Below are 17,502 nucleotides of genomic sequence, written 5' to 3'. Positions count from 1 at the left end.
AGTAATTATTGGTATGGTTGGATTTAAGTCTTTCATACACGTAATTGTTTTCTTTTTTCTTTTTTTTTTTTTAAAGATTGGCACCTGGGCTAACAACTGTTGCCAATCTTCTGTTTTTTTTTCCCCTGCTTTATCTTCCCAAACCCCCCTGGTACATAGTTGTATATCTTGGTTGCAGGTCCTTCTAGTTGTGGGATGTGGGACGCCGCCTCAACGTGGCCTGATGAGCAGTGCCATGTCCGCACCCAGAATCCAAACCCTGGGCTGCCGCAGCGGAGCGCGCAAACTTAACCACTCGGCCACGGAGCCAGCCCTGTAGTTGTTTTCTATTTGTTCTTTTCAGTGTTCATTTTTTTCTTTTTCTGCCTTTTTTTTGGATTATTTCTTATTATTGCGTTTTATCTGCACTATTAGCTTATCATTAAAACTTTTTTATTTTATTGATGTCATAATAGTTTATAAGATTGTGAGATTTCAGTGGTACGTTACTATTTGTCAGTCACCATATATATGTGCCCCTTCACCCCTTATGCCCACCCCCTTCCCCTCTGGTAACCACTAATCTGTTCTCTTTATCCACGTGATTAAACCTTATTTTTAAAGATTTTCTTTAATGGTCGTCCTAGATTTCCCAATATGCTTCTTTCATTAATCATAGTATCCCTTTACAGAATGTTATAACACTTTGTATATAGTATAGGAACCTTACATCTATAAGCTTCTAGTTCTTCCGTCCCATCTTTTGTATGATTGTTGTCATGCATTTTGCCTTTATATATGCTATAAATCTACAATATATGCTACTCTTCTTGATTAACACAATTATCTCTTGGAGCATTTTAAAATAAGAAAAAATGAATTTTATATTCCATTTCTAGCACTCTTCATTTTTTTATATAGAGCAGGCGCCGGCAAACTTTCTCTATAAAGGACCAGATAGTGAATATTTTCTGTTTTGTGGGCCATACACTCTCTGTTGCAACTGCTTAACTCTGCCATTGTGGCATGAAGGCAGCCGTAAACAGTAGTAAACAAAGGGAGTGGGCAGATTTGGCCTGTGGGCCGTAATTTGCTGAACCCTGATGTAGATCTAAGTTTCTCACTAGTATCAGGTACTTCTGCCTGAAGAACTTTCTTTAACATTTCTTATAGTTCAGGTCTACTGGTATTGAATTCTCTCAGCTTTTATTTGTCTGAAAAAGTCTGTATTTCACCTTCATTTTTGAAAGATGTTTTCACTGAATGTGGAATATGGTGACAGTTTTTTTTTCTTTCAGCACCTTAAATGTGTCACTTTATTGTCTTCACGTTTATAATAGTTTGTGACCAAAAGTTTCTGTAATTTTTATCTTTGTTTTCTGTATGTAATGTGTCTTTTTTCTATGGCTGCCTTTAAGATTTTCCCTTTATCTTTGTTTTTTAATAGTTTGAATATGATTTATCTAGGGATGTGTGTGTCTGTGTATTTCATCCTACTTGGGGTTATCTGAGCTTCCTTGGGTCTTTAGTTTAATGTCTTTCATTAGTTTTGGAAAATTATCAGCTATTAACTCATCAAATATTGTCTCTTTCCATTCTCTTTGTCTTTTCTCCTTCCAGGATTCCAATTACATGTATGTTCAAGCATTTTAAATTGTCCCACAGCTCTTAGATGCTCTCTTCTGGCTTGTTGGTTTATTTTTCGCTCTTTTTTCCTCATTGTGTTTTAGTTTGGGTAATTTCTGTTGACTTATTTGTGAGTTTACTCATTCTTTTCTTAGCTATGTTGACTCTCCTGACGCACCCACTGAAGACACTCTTCTTCTCTCTGATCATATTTTCTCATTTCTAGCATTTCCATTTGACTTCCTCTTATAGTTTCCATCTATCTGCTGAAATTCCCCAACTGTTAATGCACATTGTCCACCATTTCCATTGGAGCCTTTTACATATTACTCATAGTTATTTTCAATTCCCTTATAGTTTTAATTTATGGGTAATCATTGAATCTGGTTCTGTTACTCTATGGTTTTATACAATCGAATTTGGATGGGGCTGGGAAGGGGTGCATGGAGAGAGGATGCAAGCAGACCCATTGTGAGGCTGCTGCATTAGTTTAGATGAGAGATGATGGTGGCTGAACCGGGCTGGTAATAGTGGGGAGGGAAAGTACAGAATGGATTTGAGAGAGATTTGGGAGGTATAATCCATAGATCTTGGTTTATTTGCTGTGATTGGTAAGGTAGAATTCAATGTGATTCTCAAGTTTCTGACTTTCAGCTGGAAAACGTGTTTAGGCTTTTGTGAGGATTAGATATGTACATGTATTTAACCTTTCAGAATAGTAGCTTACACATAATAAACACTCTATAAGTGTTTGTCTAATATTATAGTTCACAGCATAGATTAAATTTTATGTACAATGATATTCTCAACTTCTGAAAATCATGACAACATTAAAAATATGTTTTACTCGGGGCTGGCCCCGTGGCCGAGTGGTTAAGTTTGCGCGCTCTGCTGCAGGTGGCCCAGTGTTTCGTCAGTTCGAATCCTGGGCACAGACATGGCACTGCTCATCAAACCACGCACTGAGGCGGCGTCCCACATGCCACAACTAGGACCCACAACTAAGAATATACAACTATGTACTTGGGGGGCTTTGGGGAGAAAAAGGAAAAAAATAAAATCTTTAAAAAAAATATGTTTTACTCAAACATGGGTTATGTTTCTATAATGGGATGAAAGGATCTTAAGAAAGGTTTATCATCATCCAAGGTTGCCTCACTGATTGTATTATTTGTGTTCAACTCAGTTCATACAATATAGATTTAACATGTGCTTGCTCTTCACCAGCGCTATGATGGGCCCTGAGAAATATCAGTGAACAAAAGAGGTGTGATTCCTACCCTCAGAAAACTTACCTTTTGATGGTAGAGTTTATATTCTTATGTTAATGTCTTTTTATTAACATGAATGATAATGGCGATATTTTCTTAGGTGGCAAAACCTGGGGAATGTACAGCTTGAGGAAGAAGATGAGTTTGGTATGGATATAACGAATTCGAGATTTCCAAGTGAATACGTGAAGTAGATAGTTGAATATATGGGTCTGGGGGAGAGAGAACTAAGCTGGAGATATTGATTTAAGGTCATTGATATACAGAAAGCAGTTGTAACTAGTAGACAAATAAGTCCTGGAGATCTAATGCACAGTGTAGTGAATATAGACAAGAATAGTCTATCATAATCATCAAACTTGCTAAGAGACTGGGTCTTAGTTATTGCATCATAAAAAAGTGATAATTATGTGACATGATAGAGGTGCCAACTATTGCTACAATGGCAATCATATTATAATATATAAATGTATCAAATCAACGTGTTGCAGACCCTAAATTTACACAGTGTCATATGTCAAATATGTTTCAATAAAAAAGGCACTTAAGGCCATGGACTGGATGTCTTTCAAGGAGATAATGTGGGTAGGGTAGAGTGGGGGCAAAAGAGAGGAGCCTAAGACTGAACACTGAGAACCATCAACATTTAAGAAGAAGAAACAGAAAAAGTTCCAAAGAGATAGAGATCAGGAGAAAAACATGGAGAGCTTAGAATCGCAGAGTTGAGGGGGAGAATATATGTCAAATATATCTGAATAAAGTTGGGGAACAAAAGGGAGAATGTTGTTAGGAGGAAGGCATGGTCGAGACTGTCAAGTGCTGTTGAGGGGCCAAGCTAAGCAAGAAATGAAAAAGATCTGCTGGATTTAGGTGACATACAGATGGCTAGTGATGTCAGTGAGAGCAGTTTCAGTCAAGTGGTGGGGAGAGAAGCCAGGCTGCAGTGGCTTCAGGAGCAAGTAGGTGATGAGCAGATATACAAAACCTGTTTGAGAAATTTTGCTATAACAAAAAAGGAAGGAAGAAAGGAAGGAGAGAGAAGGAGGGCAAGGAGAGAGGGAGGAAGGAAAGAAGGAAGAAAGGAGGCCGTGGTTAGTGGATACACAAAATCATATTTAAAGCATATGCTAAACATATTTTAAAAATCTGTGCCTTTAAAAAAGGGTTAAGGGGAATGATTTAAAAAGTCAAAACTAGTTGTCTCCAGCTGGTATTATTATAAGTGATTTTTTTCTAATACTTTTTCAAAACTGCCCAATCTCAACCTATGTTTTCATCTTTCCCCTCCTTCCTCATTTTATGTTAACATTTATTCTCCTCCCTTCTGCTCATCCTCATCCCTGGTTAGTCTGTTCAGTTTTCCATTCTCTTAGGTAGAGCATCTTCATTGTCTGACCTTTTGTTGTGCCTTATCTTAGTGATTCTCCCATCTCTGTTATTCCCTGAGACTTATTCATCTGCCATTGCCACAAGGCTCTTTCTGAAAACGTTCAAATAAGCATTTTTAATAGACATCACTTTTATTTTCAGTATTCTCTTGCCACCTCAGCAGTTTTCCTTCTCTCGGCACAGAGAGCACAAACATTTGTCCTTTTTATTTATTTCAGATTCTGAATCTATACCTGAAACTAAAGTGTCCCTTTCAAAGCAGGAAGTTTATGAAGTATCATCTGAAAGGGAGCTGGTAATAGAAAGACTTAAAAAGGATGATTCCTGGGATCCCAGATTGATAGAAGCCTGGGAATGTGAAGGCACATTGGAAAGGCAGAAAAGAAATCAGAAGAAAGAGTTAAGAATTAAACACAAGAAAACCCCTATGGAAGATTGTAGTGATATGGGGGAAAAGTCAAGCCCAATTAAACATCAGAAGGTTTACTCGGTAAAAAAGCCTTGGAAGTGCAATGAGTGTGGGAAGTCCTTTGGTTACTACTCAGCCTTTATCCTACATCAGAGAATTCACACTGGAGAGAAACCTTATGGGTGTAACAAATGTGGGAAAGCTTTCAGTCATCGCTCAGCCCTTATTCAGCATCATATTATTCATACTGGAGAAAAACCCTATGAATGCAATGAATGTGGGAAGGCCTTCAACCAAAGCACTTACCTTATTCAACACCACAGAATACACACTGGAGAGAAACCCTATAAATGCAAAGAATGTGGGAAAGCTTTCAATGACACCTCATCCCTTATTAAACATCAAAGGGTTCATACTGGAGAGAAACCCTATGGATGTAAAGAGTGTGGGAGAACCTTTAGTGACAGGTCACGGCTTGCTCAACATCAGAGAACTCATACAGGGGAAAAGCCATATGAATGTAGTGAATGTGGGAAAGCTTTCAGTTACTGTTCAGCCCTTATTCAACATCAAGGCACCCATACTGGGGAGAAACCTTACAAATGTAACGAATGTGGGAAAGCCTTCAGTGACTGCTCAGCTCTTGTAAGACATCAGAGAATTCATACTGGAGAGAAACCTTACAAATGTAAAGAATGTGAGAAGGCCTTCAGTCAGAGCTCATCCCTTACAAAGCATCTGAGAACTCATACTGGAGAGAAACCGTATAAATGCAATGATTGTGACAAAGCCTTCAGCCAGAGTTCATCTCTTATTCAACATCAGAAAACTCATATAGGAGAAAAACCCTACAAATGTAAGAAAATTGAGAAAACCTTCAGTGTGCATTCAGCCTTTCATCAACATAAAGAAATTCATGATGAACTGAATGCAGTAGATTCATGAAATAATTATGTATTTTCTCCTGATTGGATAGACCTGTTCTAACTATGACAGGGTATATTGCAAAAACTTGTGATGCTGTGTCACACAGAAAATAGCCCTCTTTCTTGAAATGCTATTAGGTATGGAAGAGGACGAGAGGTACATGTGGGTGTCTCGGTTACGAAACCAGAATACCTGAAGCAGTGGAGAAGAGAATTTCCAGGGAAGCACAGAAGGAGAAAGTCTAGTCAGAGAACAGAGTAAAGAGCTAGGCATCTGTATCAGTAGAAAACCAATCAGGGGAGCAGACTGAATGTTACTTGAGGCTGGTGACTCTCTAGATAGTAGTTTCAACCTGAAACCAAAGTGGGGAGGATCAGGACCCCAAAGAGGAAAATTACCAGGAAGTTTCACTGGGAATTAAAAAGAGAAAAAAGTCTGAGTCCAGAAGAGCCTCCTTTCTCTGTCCCTGCCCTCCAATTGTTCACTCACACATTTGCAAACATTTAAACCGGTGGTTATCGACCCTGGATGCACATTGAAATCATCTGAGAAGCTTTAAAAAAATACCCGGGTCCCAGCCCCAGCGATTCTGATTAAATTGGATTGGGGTGTAGCCTGGGCATCAGGAATTTTTAGAACTTCTCAGGTAATTCCAACATGCAGCCCAGATTAAGAACCATTGATTCAGATTCTGCACAAGGATCAACTCAATACGATAAGAGGATTACAGGCAACCAAAAGGATAAGAGCTCCTTGTGTCCTTGCTGCTGCTTTTCCTTTCTCTTTCTAATTGTATAACATCATCTTTTTGACCTGATTTTGGATCCCTTTCCTTGGGCCTTTTTTGTTTTCTCTGACTTTGTGTGAACCAACCTGCCTGACACTAACTTCTGCTTTGACCGTGAATCTTGCTAAATGTGCTCCTTGAAGCCTGGTTATTGCTTTCTCAACCACTTCTACCTACTAGAGTCATAAATTGTGCCTGCTACCCATGGCTCAGTCATAGCAAAAATTAACTGTAAGAAACAAGCTTAGAGGAGGGCCTGAAGATCAGAAATCAGGATTGAAGACAGAGTGATGGGAAGGGACTTTCGAAGAGTTAAAATTTTGACTCCAACTGGATAGTATGTATCTTAGAATTTCCAGAAATTATAGTAAAATTTAGTTGTGTGCATGAATTAATACTCAACTTTAAGGGGTATAGGTGAGAGGGAGGGTAAATCGAGAATGTTCCTATATCTAACATGAAGCCCAGTAATAACTCTAAGGAGATTATTACAGATGATGTCATCTCTATAGAACATCCATTAAAAGATACAGCAAGTAGAGGAATTTACATATTAAAAAAATCTTTAACCCAAAAGAAGTCAGAAAAGGAGGAAGAGAGAAACAAGCAGCTGAGACAAATAGCAGAGAGAAAATGGTAGACCTAAATTTAACCCTGTCAGTAATTACATTAAATGAAAAAGAAACACCCCAGATAAAATTCAAAGATTGTCAGACTGAATAAAGAAGCTTAACTCAACTGTATCTGAAAGAGGCACACTTTAAATACAGAAGGGCTTACAGGTTGAAAGTTCAAAAGATGAACATGGATGTTGGCTGTGGGTTTGTAATAAATGGCCTTTATCATGTTGAGATACTTTCCTTCTGTACCCGTTTTGTTGAGAGTTTTTATCATAAAGGTATGTTGGATCTTGTCAAATGCTTTCTCCATGTCTATTGGGATGATCCTGTGATTTTTATTCTTGATTTTCTTTTTTTTCCTAAAGCTTGGCACCTGAGCTAACAACTGTTGCCAATCTTCTTTTTTTTTTCCTCCTTTTTTTCTCCCCAAATCCCCCCAGCACATAGTTGTGTATTTTGGTTGTGGGTCCTCCTAGTTGTGGCATGTGGGATGCCACCTCAACATGGCCTGATGAGCAGTGCCGTGTCTGCGCCCAGGATTCGAACTAGCGAAACCCTGGGCCACTGAAGTGGAGTGCGTGAACTTGACCATTTGTGTTCCCGAGACCAGCTAGGCAGCCAGCTGAAGGGGTGGATGGAAGTAATAGACAGAACACAGTCTATCTAATAGACACAACACACTCTACATTTTTTAACAGGACAGGGGACCAACCATCAGTCTCTAGGACCAAGGTGACATCCCTCTGATCGCCACGTATTTATTTGTAGGCCAAGAAGTACAAGCATAGCAGGAACTCTTGCCAGCAGGCATATGCAAGTCAAAGCTCAGCAGTTCTAATCTCCCCCCCTTCAAGGTACCCCGGTGCTACGCAAGGCCATTCTCTGAGGGAGTATCCTGGGAACAAACAATCTGGCAAGTTATGCAGATGGTGTTCCATTCCTGCAAGGGCCCAGCATCCTTAAGCCCCTTGCCTTCATGTTTGTTAAGATACTACCTTCTGGCCTTTGATTCCAAAGCACAAACAATCTAACACAGTAATTTATGAGAATCAGCAGATTGCATATTTCTCAGTCACACATTTTGTAATTTGTTCTTGCTAAGCTTAAAGCCTTGCAATAATGTAGCTCTGCTCTCCTGCAATGTATGTTCAATGTTGATTTGGGCTTTGCTCCTTCAGTTCTTCTTCACCATTATAATTTCCCTCTTCTCTCTTTGTGTCTAGCCTTACAGACTTCCATGATTTTTAGCTCACTGATAGATTTTTAAAATATTTTATCTACTATTTTATGTGCTTGAGGCTGAAAGGGGAATTGTGTTTGTTATCTGCCATCTCACCTGGAAGGCCAAGTCTCACTTTTATATCTCCACTCTAAGAATACACAGTAAATAAGACACCTCATTGCCCTCCAGATTAAGTAAGAACATTTCATGAATGATTGTGGCCTTTCTGTAGTCCCACTTTCTTCTCCAGTCTCATCTGTGTCTACCATCCCTGCTTCCACATTGTGCACCAGCATTTATGATCATTCAGTTCCTCAAGCATCACCCCCTCTCTTGATTGGGGGCCTTTGCATATACAGTAGCTTCTGCCTGGAACATTCTTGTGACCTCCCTTCATCTGGTTTACTCCTCTTCATCCTTCCAGTATTAATTCAAGTTATCCCTGACTTACCTCTAATATCATGTTCTTCCAACCACCTTTAGTTCTCCTGACATCATCACATTTTCTTATCATTTCTTGTTCAATGTCTTTCCCATGATATGATAAGCAGATACTTTACTATAATTACTTGTTGAGCATCATTCCAATGATATTATTAGTTCTGTAAGGGCAAAGAAATAGTCTCTCTTGTTTACTGCTTTATTTTCATTGCATGCCATGTATTATATATTTAATAAATCATGGTGAAATGATAGAGTGGATGAACCATGCCTAACTTGACAGCTACTCAGAATGGTATATTTGCTTTGGAATTAGAATCAACATGAAAAGAACCTTGGATTTGGACCAAGGAGTAGTCCTTAATTTGCCACTAACTCACTCCATGATTGGGGGCAAGTCTCTTAAATTAGGAAGGCATGGTATCCTATTTTGGATGGTGAAAATTATGAGTTAGATAATTAAATGTCTTCTAAATCTCCAGTGCTCGGTGTTCTCTGTGTCTGGAGTCACTAGGATCCCATAACTTGCTCACTTGGTCCCCAAAGAGCAAAATTCGTTCCCTTTCAAAGAGGGGAAGGATAGATTATTGTTTTAAACACAACTTCTCTACTTTTCCACCCCAGTTCTTAGCCCTCTAGATGATATTCTGTGAGACATCAACCAATTCAGTGAGTTACTGAAGAGTTCCTGGGAGCCTCCATGGGCCTCCATCTGTTACTATAACCCTGATGTTGCTGTGAGACATTTCTCACTTTATTTCCAAGCACTTTCATCCAGCTGCTCCTCATGGTCTAAAACCAAGGGGGAGTAAGTACAGAAGCCTGAAATTACCAGAATTAGCTGAATTGATTCCAATTAGAACACTAGCAGCTCTGAAGCAAAACCTTTGTCCCCATGGCCTTGAGGTCAAGACCAATTGCAGTGGGGTCTGAGTCCTTTCCTAGGCCTGGAAAGGCTCTTGAGAAGTGAGTCCTTCTGAGGTTCCTTGAGGAGTTGCATCAGAGTTGGGAGGGAATGTTTGGGGAATGGGGGAAGCATTTCTAAGTCCACTTACGTGGACTCACTTATATGAACTCGCTTATATGGACTCATTTAATGAGTGAGGATAAATGATACCCTAGAGAGAAAGCCAAGAGCAAAACAAATTTCATGTTACTGAGTCTCAGGGCTCTAAACACTGCAGTCTTGAGTTGTTTTCAAACAGGTCTCATTTCCTTTCCCAAGACCCAGCGAGATTTCTTTTAAGTCTGAGGAACCAGAGAGTGTGAAATTTTAATTTCTCTTCTCAGACAAATACTATTTGATCCCGAAAGATCCTGAGAGAGATCAATAGGATAGGAGGGTCCTGAATATGTAGATTAATGGTCAGCAGGTGCCCAACAGCCTCCTACAGGGTCATTACCACAGGCTCCATCAGAGGCACCACTGACTCTTCTTTCTTGATCCTCTGCACCTCTCACCCCTCAATGTGAAGGTGACCTGCATCCCAGAATGTTTCCCTGCTCTCTGCTTGCCTTATTCCTGAGTGCCCTGCCCATCACCAACACCACAGAGTTAGAGAATCCAAACAAAAAGATGGGAACCCCAAGGTTGGAGCAACCAGGGGACGTGATCATTGGAGGCATCTTTCCCATTTACATGACAGAGCCTTCATCACCATTGAATTTCACCTCTGGACCCATTAAAGTGAGTAACTTAGTTGGTTATGACCACTGGTCTAGCACTTGGACAGAGAAGGTGAGGTGCATTTTCTAACGATATCCTCAAATATCCTGGCGCATAGGGGGCACTCAGTAACTTGTAACTACTTTTATTTTAGATACTATCAATGTTAACAACATCTTGGCCTGTCTTTGAGTGAAGGCCAGCTTGTTCTGCTCTATTGTGTTCAATGTCACTCTTTTTTTAAAATGTCGTTAAAATGCTGTCCAGTATATTCTTGATTATGTTTTTAACAAAACTTTTATATGCGTGATTTTTTATATAGGTGGATTTTTAGCAATGATTTTTATTGAGTTTTCTTCAAAAATTACAACAGAAATACATGTTTACCACAACCTGTGAAAAAATATAGAAATATATATTAAAAAGCCGTAGTGTTTAGCTCCTACTTTCCATTTCCTGATTCACATCCTTGAGAGCACAGTATATATCATTCTATACATTTCTTCAATTATCTTCTATTCAAATATGTATAAATGAATAGGTTTTTAAAAAATTCACTTTACTGTTTATTGTCTATAAAAAGTGAAATTGTGCTATATGAATTACAATGTAACTTGCTTTTCACTTTTTTTTTTAAAGATTGGCACCTGGGCTAACAACTGTTGCCAATCTTCCTTTTTTTTTTCTGCTTTATCTCCCCAAAGCCCCCGTGTACACAGTTGTATATCTTAGTTGCAAGTCCTTCTAGTTGTGGGATGTGGGACGCTGCCTCAACGTGGCCTGACGAGCGGTGCCATGTCCGCGCCCAGGATCCGAACCCCGGGCCGCAGCAGTGGAGCATGCGAACTTAACCACTCGGCCACGGAGCCGGCCCCGCTTTTCTCTTTTAACATTAGCTTTTCATTTTACAGAAAAGATTTGGAAAGTGGGATTGATGGGCCAACATGAACATGTATTTTTTTAACATGAATTTTTTGTGTTAATAAAAATTGCAGATTACTTTCCACAAATCTACAAAGTAATGGTTCTCCGTGTAGTGTATGAGACAGTCAGTGACCATCAGTCCATGCATGCCCACAAATGCTGCTCTCAAATAATTTCCTCAGCTGGCCTCTGGACTGCAACAGATGGTTGCAGGTCAAACTCTATTCTAGTGGTTCTTGAATTTTGTTGTGTATATAAAAATCAACTGAAATGCTTGTTAAAATTTTAGATCCCTTAGGCTCACCCCTGGAGGCTTTCTCTCGGTAGATATGAAGAAGAATACAGGAAATAGCCCTTTTATACTGCATGTGCCACTTGAGGTGGTTGTTTCAAGAGCCATGCTTTGAGGAACACTCTTCAACCCATGGCACCATGAGTTGAGAATTTTTGGTGGTCTGGTTCAGTTCAAAGGTGATTTAATGTAAGATTTGGTGGATACAGAACCTTCATGTTTCCGTCCTCTCATTCCAAGCTTGCATATCCCACACGATATACAAAACAATAATAAAAAGCCTAGTTTTCTAAGGATGTGTGTTTTGTTAGCTCTCAGCACGGGAACCATTCTCAAGTTGTTCACTTTCCAGGAATTACTTGTTGAGAATGGAAGACTAACTCCAACTAAAATTACCAGGGAAATTCCCAAAAGGAGTGTGTGTGATATCGGAGTTTATCTGAGTTGCCGAATAGAAGAAGCTGATTAAAAGGTTCCTAGAGGGGCCGGCTCCGTGGCCGAGTGGTTAAGTTCGCACGCTCTGCCGCGGTGGCCCAGGGTTCGGATCCTGGGTGCGGACGTGGCACCGCTCGTCAGGCCACATTGAGGCGGCATCCCACGTCCCACAACTAGAAGGACCTGCAACTAAGATGTACAGCTATGTACAGGGGGACTTTGGGGAGATAAAAGCAGGAAAAAAAAAAAGATTGGCAACAGTTGTTAGCCCAGGTGCCAATCTTTAAATAAATAAATTAAAAGTTCCTAGAAAAATGTATAAAAGTTCTGACTGTGGCATCCAATAAAATGCTCAGTTGTCACCAATATATATTTTTCGTATGTTTTCACAGATATGATCTTGTATCTCATTCATAAGTATGTAATGCCTAGAACGTGACTCCTCAAAGGAAACCCTCTAAAGCAAGTGGGTGCCTATAATAGAAAGCACTGAATGAAATTGAGGGTTTTTCCAAGAATGCAGGAATTGATGTAATACAATTATTATTACTATTTTATTATTTTATTTATTACAAAGCTTATGTGGCATTACATATATTAACTCATTTAATCCTCATAACTCTATGATCATTATCTTCGTTTTACATGGGACAAACGAATGCAAAAATAAATGAAATAATTTACCAAAAGTCAAAATAAATAAAATAATTTACCAAAAATCACATAGCTAGTAAGTGATAGAGCTAGGATTAAAACCCAGGCGGTCTTTGTGGTTTATAGTCAAAACCACTTATCATAAACTGCTTCTGAAATACGTAGACAATAGATAATTGGGATTTGACTAGATGAAGAATAACAAATGAGGGTTGTCAGCCAAGTTCAATCATATTTTATTATAGGAGAATTCTGAGGAAAGGCTTCCGTCACTGCACCTGGAAAGGAGCAAGGAGCTACCTAGTCCAGCAGGGCAGAAGATGAGAGCGTTGGCAGGGAGTCTGCTCTACACAGAAACAGAATTTCAGAATGAGGAAGAAAGGGGCCGTGATTTGGATTCTTAGTGAACAGCTTTGGACATTACTAAGCCGTTCCACCCCACCCACTCCCTATGTCCACATGCTACCCAGACTGCCCACCGTCATGAACAGAGAAATACTAACATCTTAGAGGGAGGTAGACCCACATTAGAAAGGTATCAGAGAAAAGAGGGAGCCAGTGATGTTGATATTGGAGGATACCAGGGGAGAAAGAAGAATCAGAGAAATATTTACCATTCTTCCCCTTGCCTCCAATGAGACCTCTCTTTAAGCCCCCGACAAATCATAGTGTCTCTTTTCACGCATAGTGTCTGTAACACAGAATTTTTGAGATGCAAAGATCCAAGGAGATTATCAAGTCAAAGCATTTTAAAAGTTGTAGAAGGAACTAGAATAGTCTGGGAAAAACATCCCTTCATGCTACTAAGTCAGATTCCCTTTCTATATCTCCCATAGCATACTCTGATCTACCCCTTTTCAAATATCGCTGTGTTTATTGTGTTGGATGTGGTTTTTCTCTAAATACTCCCATTTCAGTGTTATATTATGATCTTTATCTCCTTTTATACTATATTTATTGATTTTAAGAGCCTTACTTTTTCAAATTTTAACACAGCTGAAAATAAGACGTATCTTAGAATCAAAACATTTTATAATTATAATTGGCAGTGCTTTTTCCTTCCTATTGGTACATAAAATAATGTTGCATCTTACAATCAATGGCATCATAGATTCAAAATATTTGGGAGTTATGCCTTGTCTTCTGGAGTTTCCTGAATTGTAACTCCTTTAAGGAGTTTCCTCCCTGAGGATAGTTTAGGTTTTGTTGCAAGTATTTTAGTTACTTATGTTTCCCTTCCCTTTCTCAAACACATCTAAAAATGTCCACCTTCATAGACTCATTCTTTGGATCCTGCACTGTTTTAATGTCTTATATATCTAATATATCATAAAAATGTAAACAGTAAGAAGAAAATAATATCATCTAATTTGGAATCTTCTGGTTCTGAGTAGAATAGTGTTTTTGAGAAGATCGATGTTACCTCGAAAGCTACATGAAATGCAAAATAGTCTCTCTTAAATGTATGCGAGAGCTGCTGAAGCAATGAGGACTAAAGGGACTAAGATTCAAGAAAAGAGAGAACTGCGGAGAAGTGAGCTGAAAATCTGCTCTACTTTTCTCTGGGGTCAGTTGCTGACTCTAGGCATGGGCAAGAGGCAAAATCCAGGCTTTGACTAGTCGGAGGGATACTTCTGGGGAGCATAAAAACTAGCAGGGCTTTAGGAAGTCTAATAGAAATGGAGTGACAGAGGAGGAGACATTTTAGGAGCCTCAAAGAGAAGACCTGTTCTCCTCTTAAGACAAGTCTGTGACTTCTGCCTGCTGCCCTCTCTCGTGTGTTCATTCTCTCTCCATCTCTCTCTCTCTGTCTCTCTCTGCATCTCTCTGGGCCTCTGTCTCTCTCTGTGGGGCTGTGTCATTTTCTGTCTCTCTTAGTCTCTCCCGGTCTCTGTTTCTCTGTCTCTTTCTCTCTCCATTTCCATCTCTTCTTGTTTGTCTCTCTGTCTCTCCTCTCTGGCTTTATGTCTGTGTCTCTCTCAGTCTTTCTCTCTGTCTCTCTGATCCGTTGTTCAGGAGAAGCAAGACGAGATATTCTGAGCTGCGCTTGGTGGCCTGCGTGCAAAGAGCTAGTAGAGGGTCCCGGCTCCCAGACAGAAAAGACTCCCAAATCCATCCAAATGGCGTCCTGCCAATAGTCGGACGGTGGTGTCCGAGACAGCCCCCGCCCCTCTAGCCTCCGTTGAGCCTGCAGCCTCAGCCTCCCGGGAGACCTGGAGGCAGAGGTTCCTAGCTGAGCTGAGCCTGGATCCTGGGAGAGAAACCTGTTTGTTCTTCTGAGTGCTAAGTTAGGGTCATGCTCACACCCAGCATAGAGAGCTGGGAGCTCCTTCCAGGCCTGAGTCTGGCCCTGCCCTCCTCTCCTCCAGCCTCCTCTCCTCCCCAGCTCTCTCCAGCCACTCTAGCTCCTTTCTCACCTCCTCTCGGCCAGATTCCCTTGCGCCTCCGAGTGTCTGGCCCTCGGAGCTTCCCTTGGCACACTGCTCCCAGATGTGTGCAGGGCTGGCTCCTCTTGTCCTTCTGCTCATGGCACAAATGTCCACTCAGAGGCCTTTAGACCCACCTCAGGTGCTGGAGTCCAGCTCCAGCTGAGTCCAGGTTCCTGAGGGAGGAACCACGTTGGCAAAGGGAGGGGAAGGGAATGAGACTGCACACCAAGTTGGTGAAAGCACGTCTGAAGTCTTTATTGTCAAGCGTGCGTTTATATACATTTTAAGGATTACATAAGCATCTGGGGTACATCTATTTTCTGCCCTGAAATAGCTGGGTTTTTCCCCATGATATCATTTTACTTCCTTAATCTATTTGAGTCACGAGCAATTTCTAAAGGTTACTTCCCTTATTCAGTTTGGGTAAAGAGTTGTTCTTCTCATTTTCTGGGTAAGTGCAGTTAATATTTATAGATCTCTACAGTATTCTTTGCAGGGGACGAGACTCAGGTTATGCTGGACAGAACAAGCCTTGGGGCAAAGGTGAGCCAAGGTACGTCTAGAACAGGCACATACAGGTCCCCACATCCTCTTCTATAACTCCCACACTGAGACATCTGACCTTTTCATCCTCTTTTTTTGGCAGGGCCCTGGGGATATTGAAGGAGTGTTAGTCAGAAGAGGGTCTTTCTTGTCTATTACAGTGAGATTCACCTTTCCTGGCAGATTGCCCTGGGTAAGCACAAGCGTCATGAAGAGAGCCAATACAGCAACTAGTAACATCAGATTGAGCAAGGAGGGCCCTTGGCCATTCCTGCCGGGGTTGCTTTGCAAACTCTCCATGGTTCATGTGACCCGACATTGTCACTGGGCTACAGCAGTTTGCAGGACTGCATCTGGCACTCAGGGCTGCAGGCCCTCCCTCCAGCACCCTGCTTCATTGCCCTCTAGCACCTGCGTGTCTTTTCCACATGGATTTGCTTTCCTCACTTGGTCCCTTCCCCTTGCAGGCGGTGAGCTCCTGGAGGACACGGGCTGCGTGAGGGCTTTCAGAACCGCCCCCAGGCTCACAGCGCGCCTTCACAGAGTGCAGGGCCCACAGCAGCTGAAAGAAGGGGATGATCTCAGAGGGCCTTCCACCTCTGAGCAGCTCCCATCGTGGCCATGAATGCCAATCATGAAAGGTACCTGTTGCTTTGGCTGGAGGAATGCCCAGAATGACCGCTGAGTGTGCCTTCCCTCTTTCAGTTACTCCTCTGAGCAGGAGTGGCCACCAAGCCCCTGGTGGTCAGGCCCAGCATTGCAGCAACAAGCAGGACAGTGGGAGAGAAAAGACTCACCTTTGTTTGGGGCCTGGAGGCAGCGGTTCCACCAGGGCCCATGGCGCAAATGAGAAGGCCGTGCAGGCTCCGGGGGTGATGTGAGGGACCTGCAAAGCCTCTCTTGCTCCCTCTCTCCCTGCACTGGCCGCGGCATGTGCACTTTCCCCACGAGGCCTCCTCACCGCAGCCAGGGCACTGACTCCACTCCACGTCCAAATGAGGACCCCGAGGCTCCAACAAGGATGGCCTCGGTCCTGCTCTCCAGAGGAGGGGTCCCGTGCTTTGCCACGTTCTGCAGTAGCCAGGTGCCCAGCCCACCTACAGCTCAGGCTGCCCTCTGCCCAGAAAGGCCTCGAGGGACTAGAAGGCCCTGTCCAAGGCCTCAGAGCACAGTGGGTCATGGATGGACAACTGAGATCGATAGACTCTTCTACAAGCTTGTGGGGTCCTTGGAGTCACTCCTCTAGGCTCCTCAATTGATGGAGGAGTAACCTCAGGCCTTCTATCCACTAGCCCCTTCCACACTGGGGGCGGGGACGGGGGGGTGTCACATCCTCCATCCAGGTGCCCAGAGTGGTGGACACAGGACCCCAGACATTGTCAAGCATCTCTCCTCCTCATGCTGCAGACCTGGGCATGTTCCTAGGGGACTGGAAACCCCTGGGCCGAGGCAGAGCCACCTCCAACCTCTTTCTTCTTTGCGGCTGTCACCTCCCCAGTGTGCACTCCCCTCCTGACCCCCACCCTGGGCAGGCAGAGTGTGTGTGAGTGTGAGAGTGAGTGTGCGCCCAGGTGCGGATGCCCAAAGGAAAGGGCCCCCAATGGGAGGGCGTGGACAGAGGTCCCCCAGGATCTTAAGGGCTCTCCTTCCCAAGGCCAATCTCCTGGGATGCTAGAGCTGGGCCAGGGGCCTGGAAGCCTCGCTTCTCCTCTGGACTCTGCCCACCTCGTGGGCCCAGGGCCAGTCCCTGTTTCCCCTGGCCTCAGCTTCCCAACTGTCCCGTGAGGGTTGCGCAGGAACAGCATCAGCCCTGCTCAGCACGAACACAGCCCTGGGCTCCTGCCCACCAGGGTGTGATGGGGCCGCCCTCAGGGGCTCCCTGGCCTCT

At 42.3% G+C, this 17,502-nt stretch overlaps 1 protein-coding gene across 4 annotated transcripts in view; it reads left to right on the top strand.

Annotated features, from left to right (window-relative positions):
- LOC138921107 (zinc finger protein 892-like) overlaps nt 1-7,243 on the top strand; it is a 101,922-nt gene extending 94,679 nt beyond the window's left edge. For 3 of the 4 annotated variants that reach the window (XM_070253484.1, XM_070253482.1, XM_070253481.1), the window contains one exon: nt 4,484-5,766. In XM_070253484.1, the coding sequence (XP_070109585.1) occupies nt 4,484-5,619 (1,136 nt within the window). In that variant the 3' untranslated portion in view covers nt 5,620-5,766. Of the gene's footprint in view, nt 1-4,483 lie in introns of all 4 variants that reach the window. The other variant, XM_070253483.1, reaches the window with a different exon arrangement.
- Nucleotides 7,244-17,502: the final 10,259 nt, after the last annotated feature.

Source organism: Equus caballus, chromosome 27 (genome assembly GCF_041296265.1).
Source record: "Equus caballus isolate H_3958 breed thoroughbred chromosome 27, TB-T2T, whole genome shotgun sequence".
Taxonomy (NCBI): domain Eukaryota; kingdom Metazoa; phylum Chordata; class Mammalia; order Perissodactyla; family Equidae; genus Equus; species Equus caballus.
This window is presented reverse-complemented; position numbering and strand designations above follow the sequence as displayed.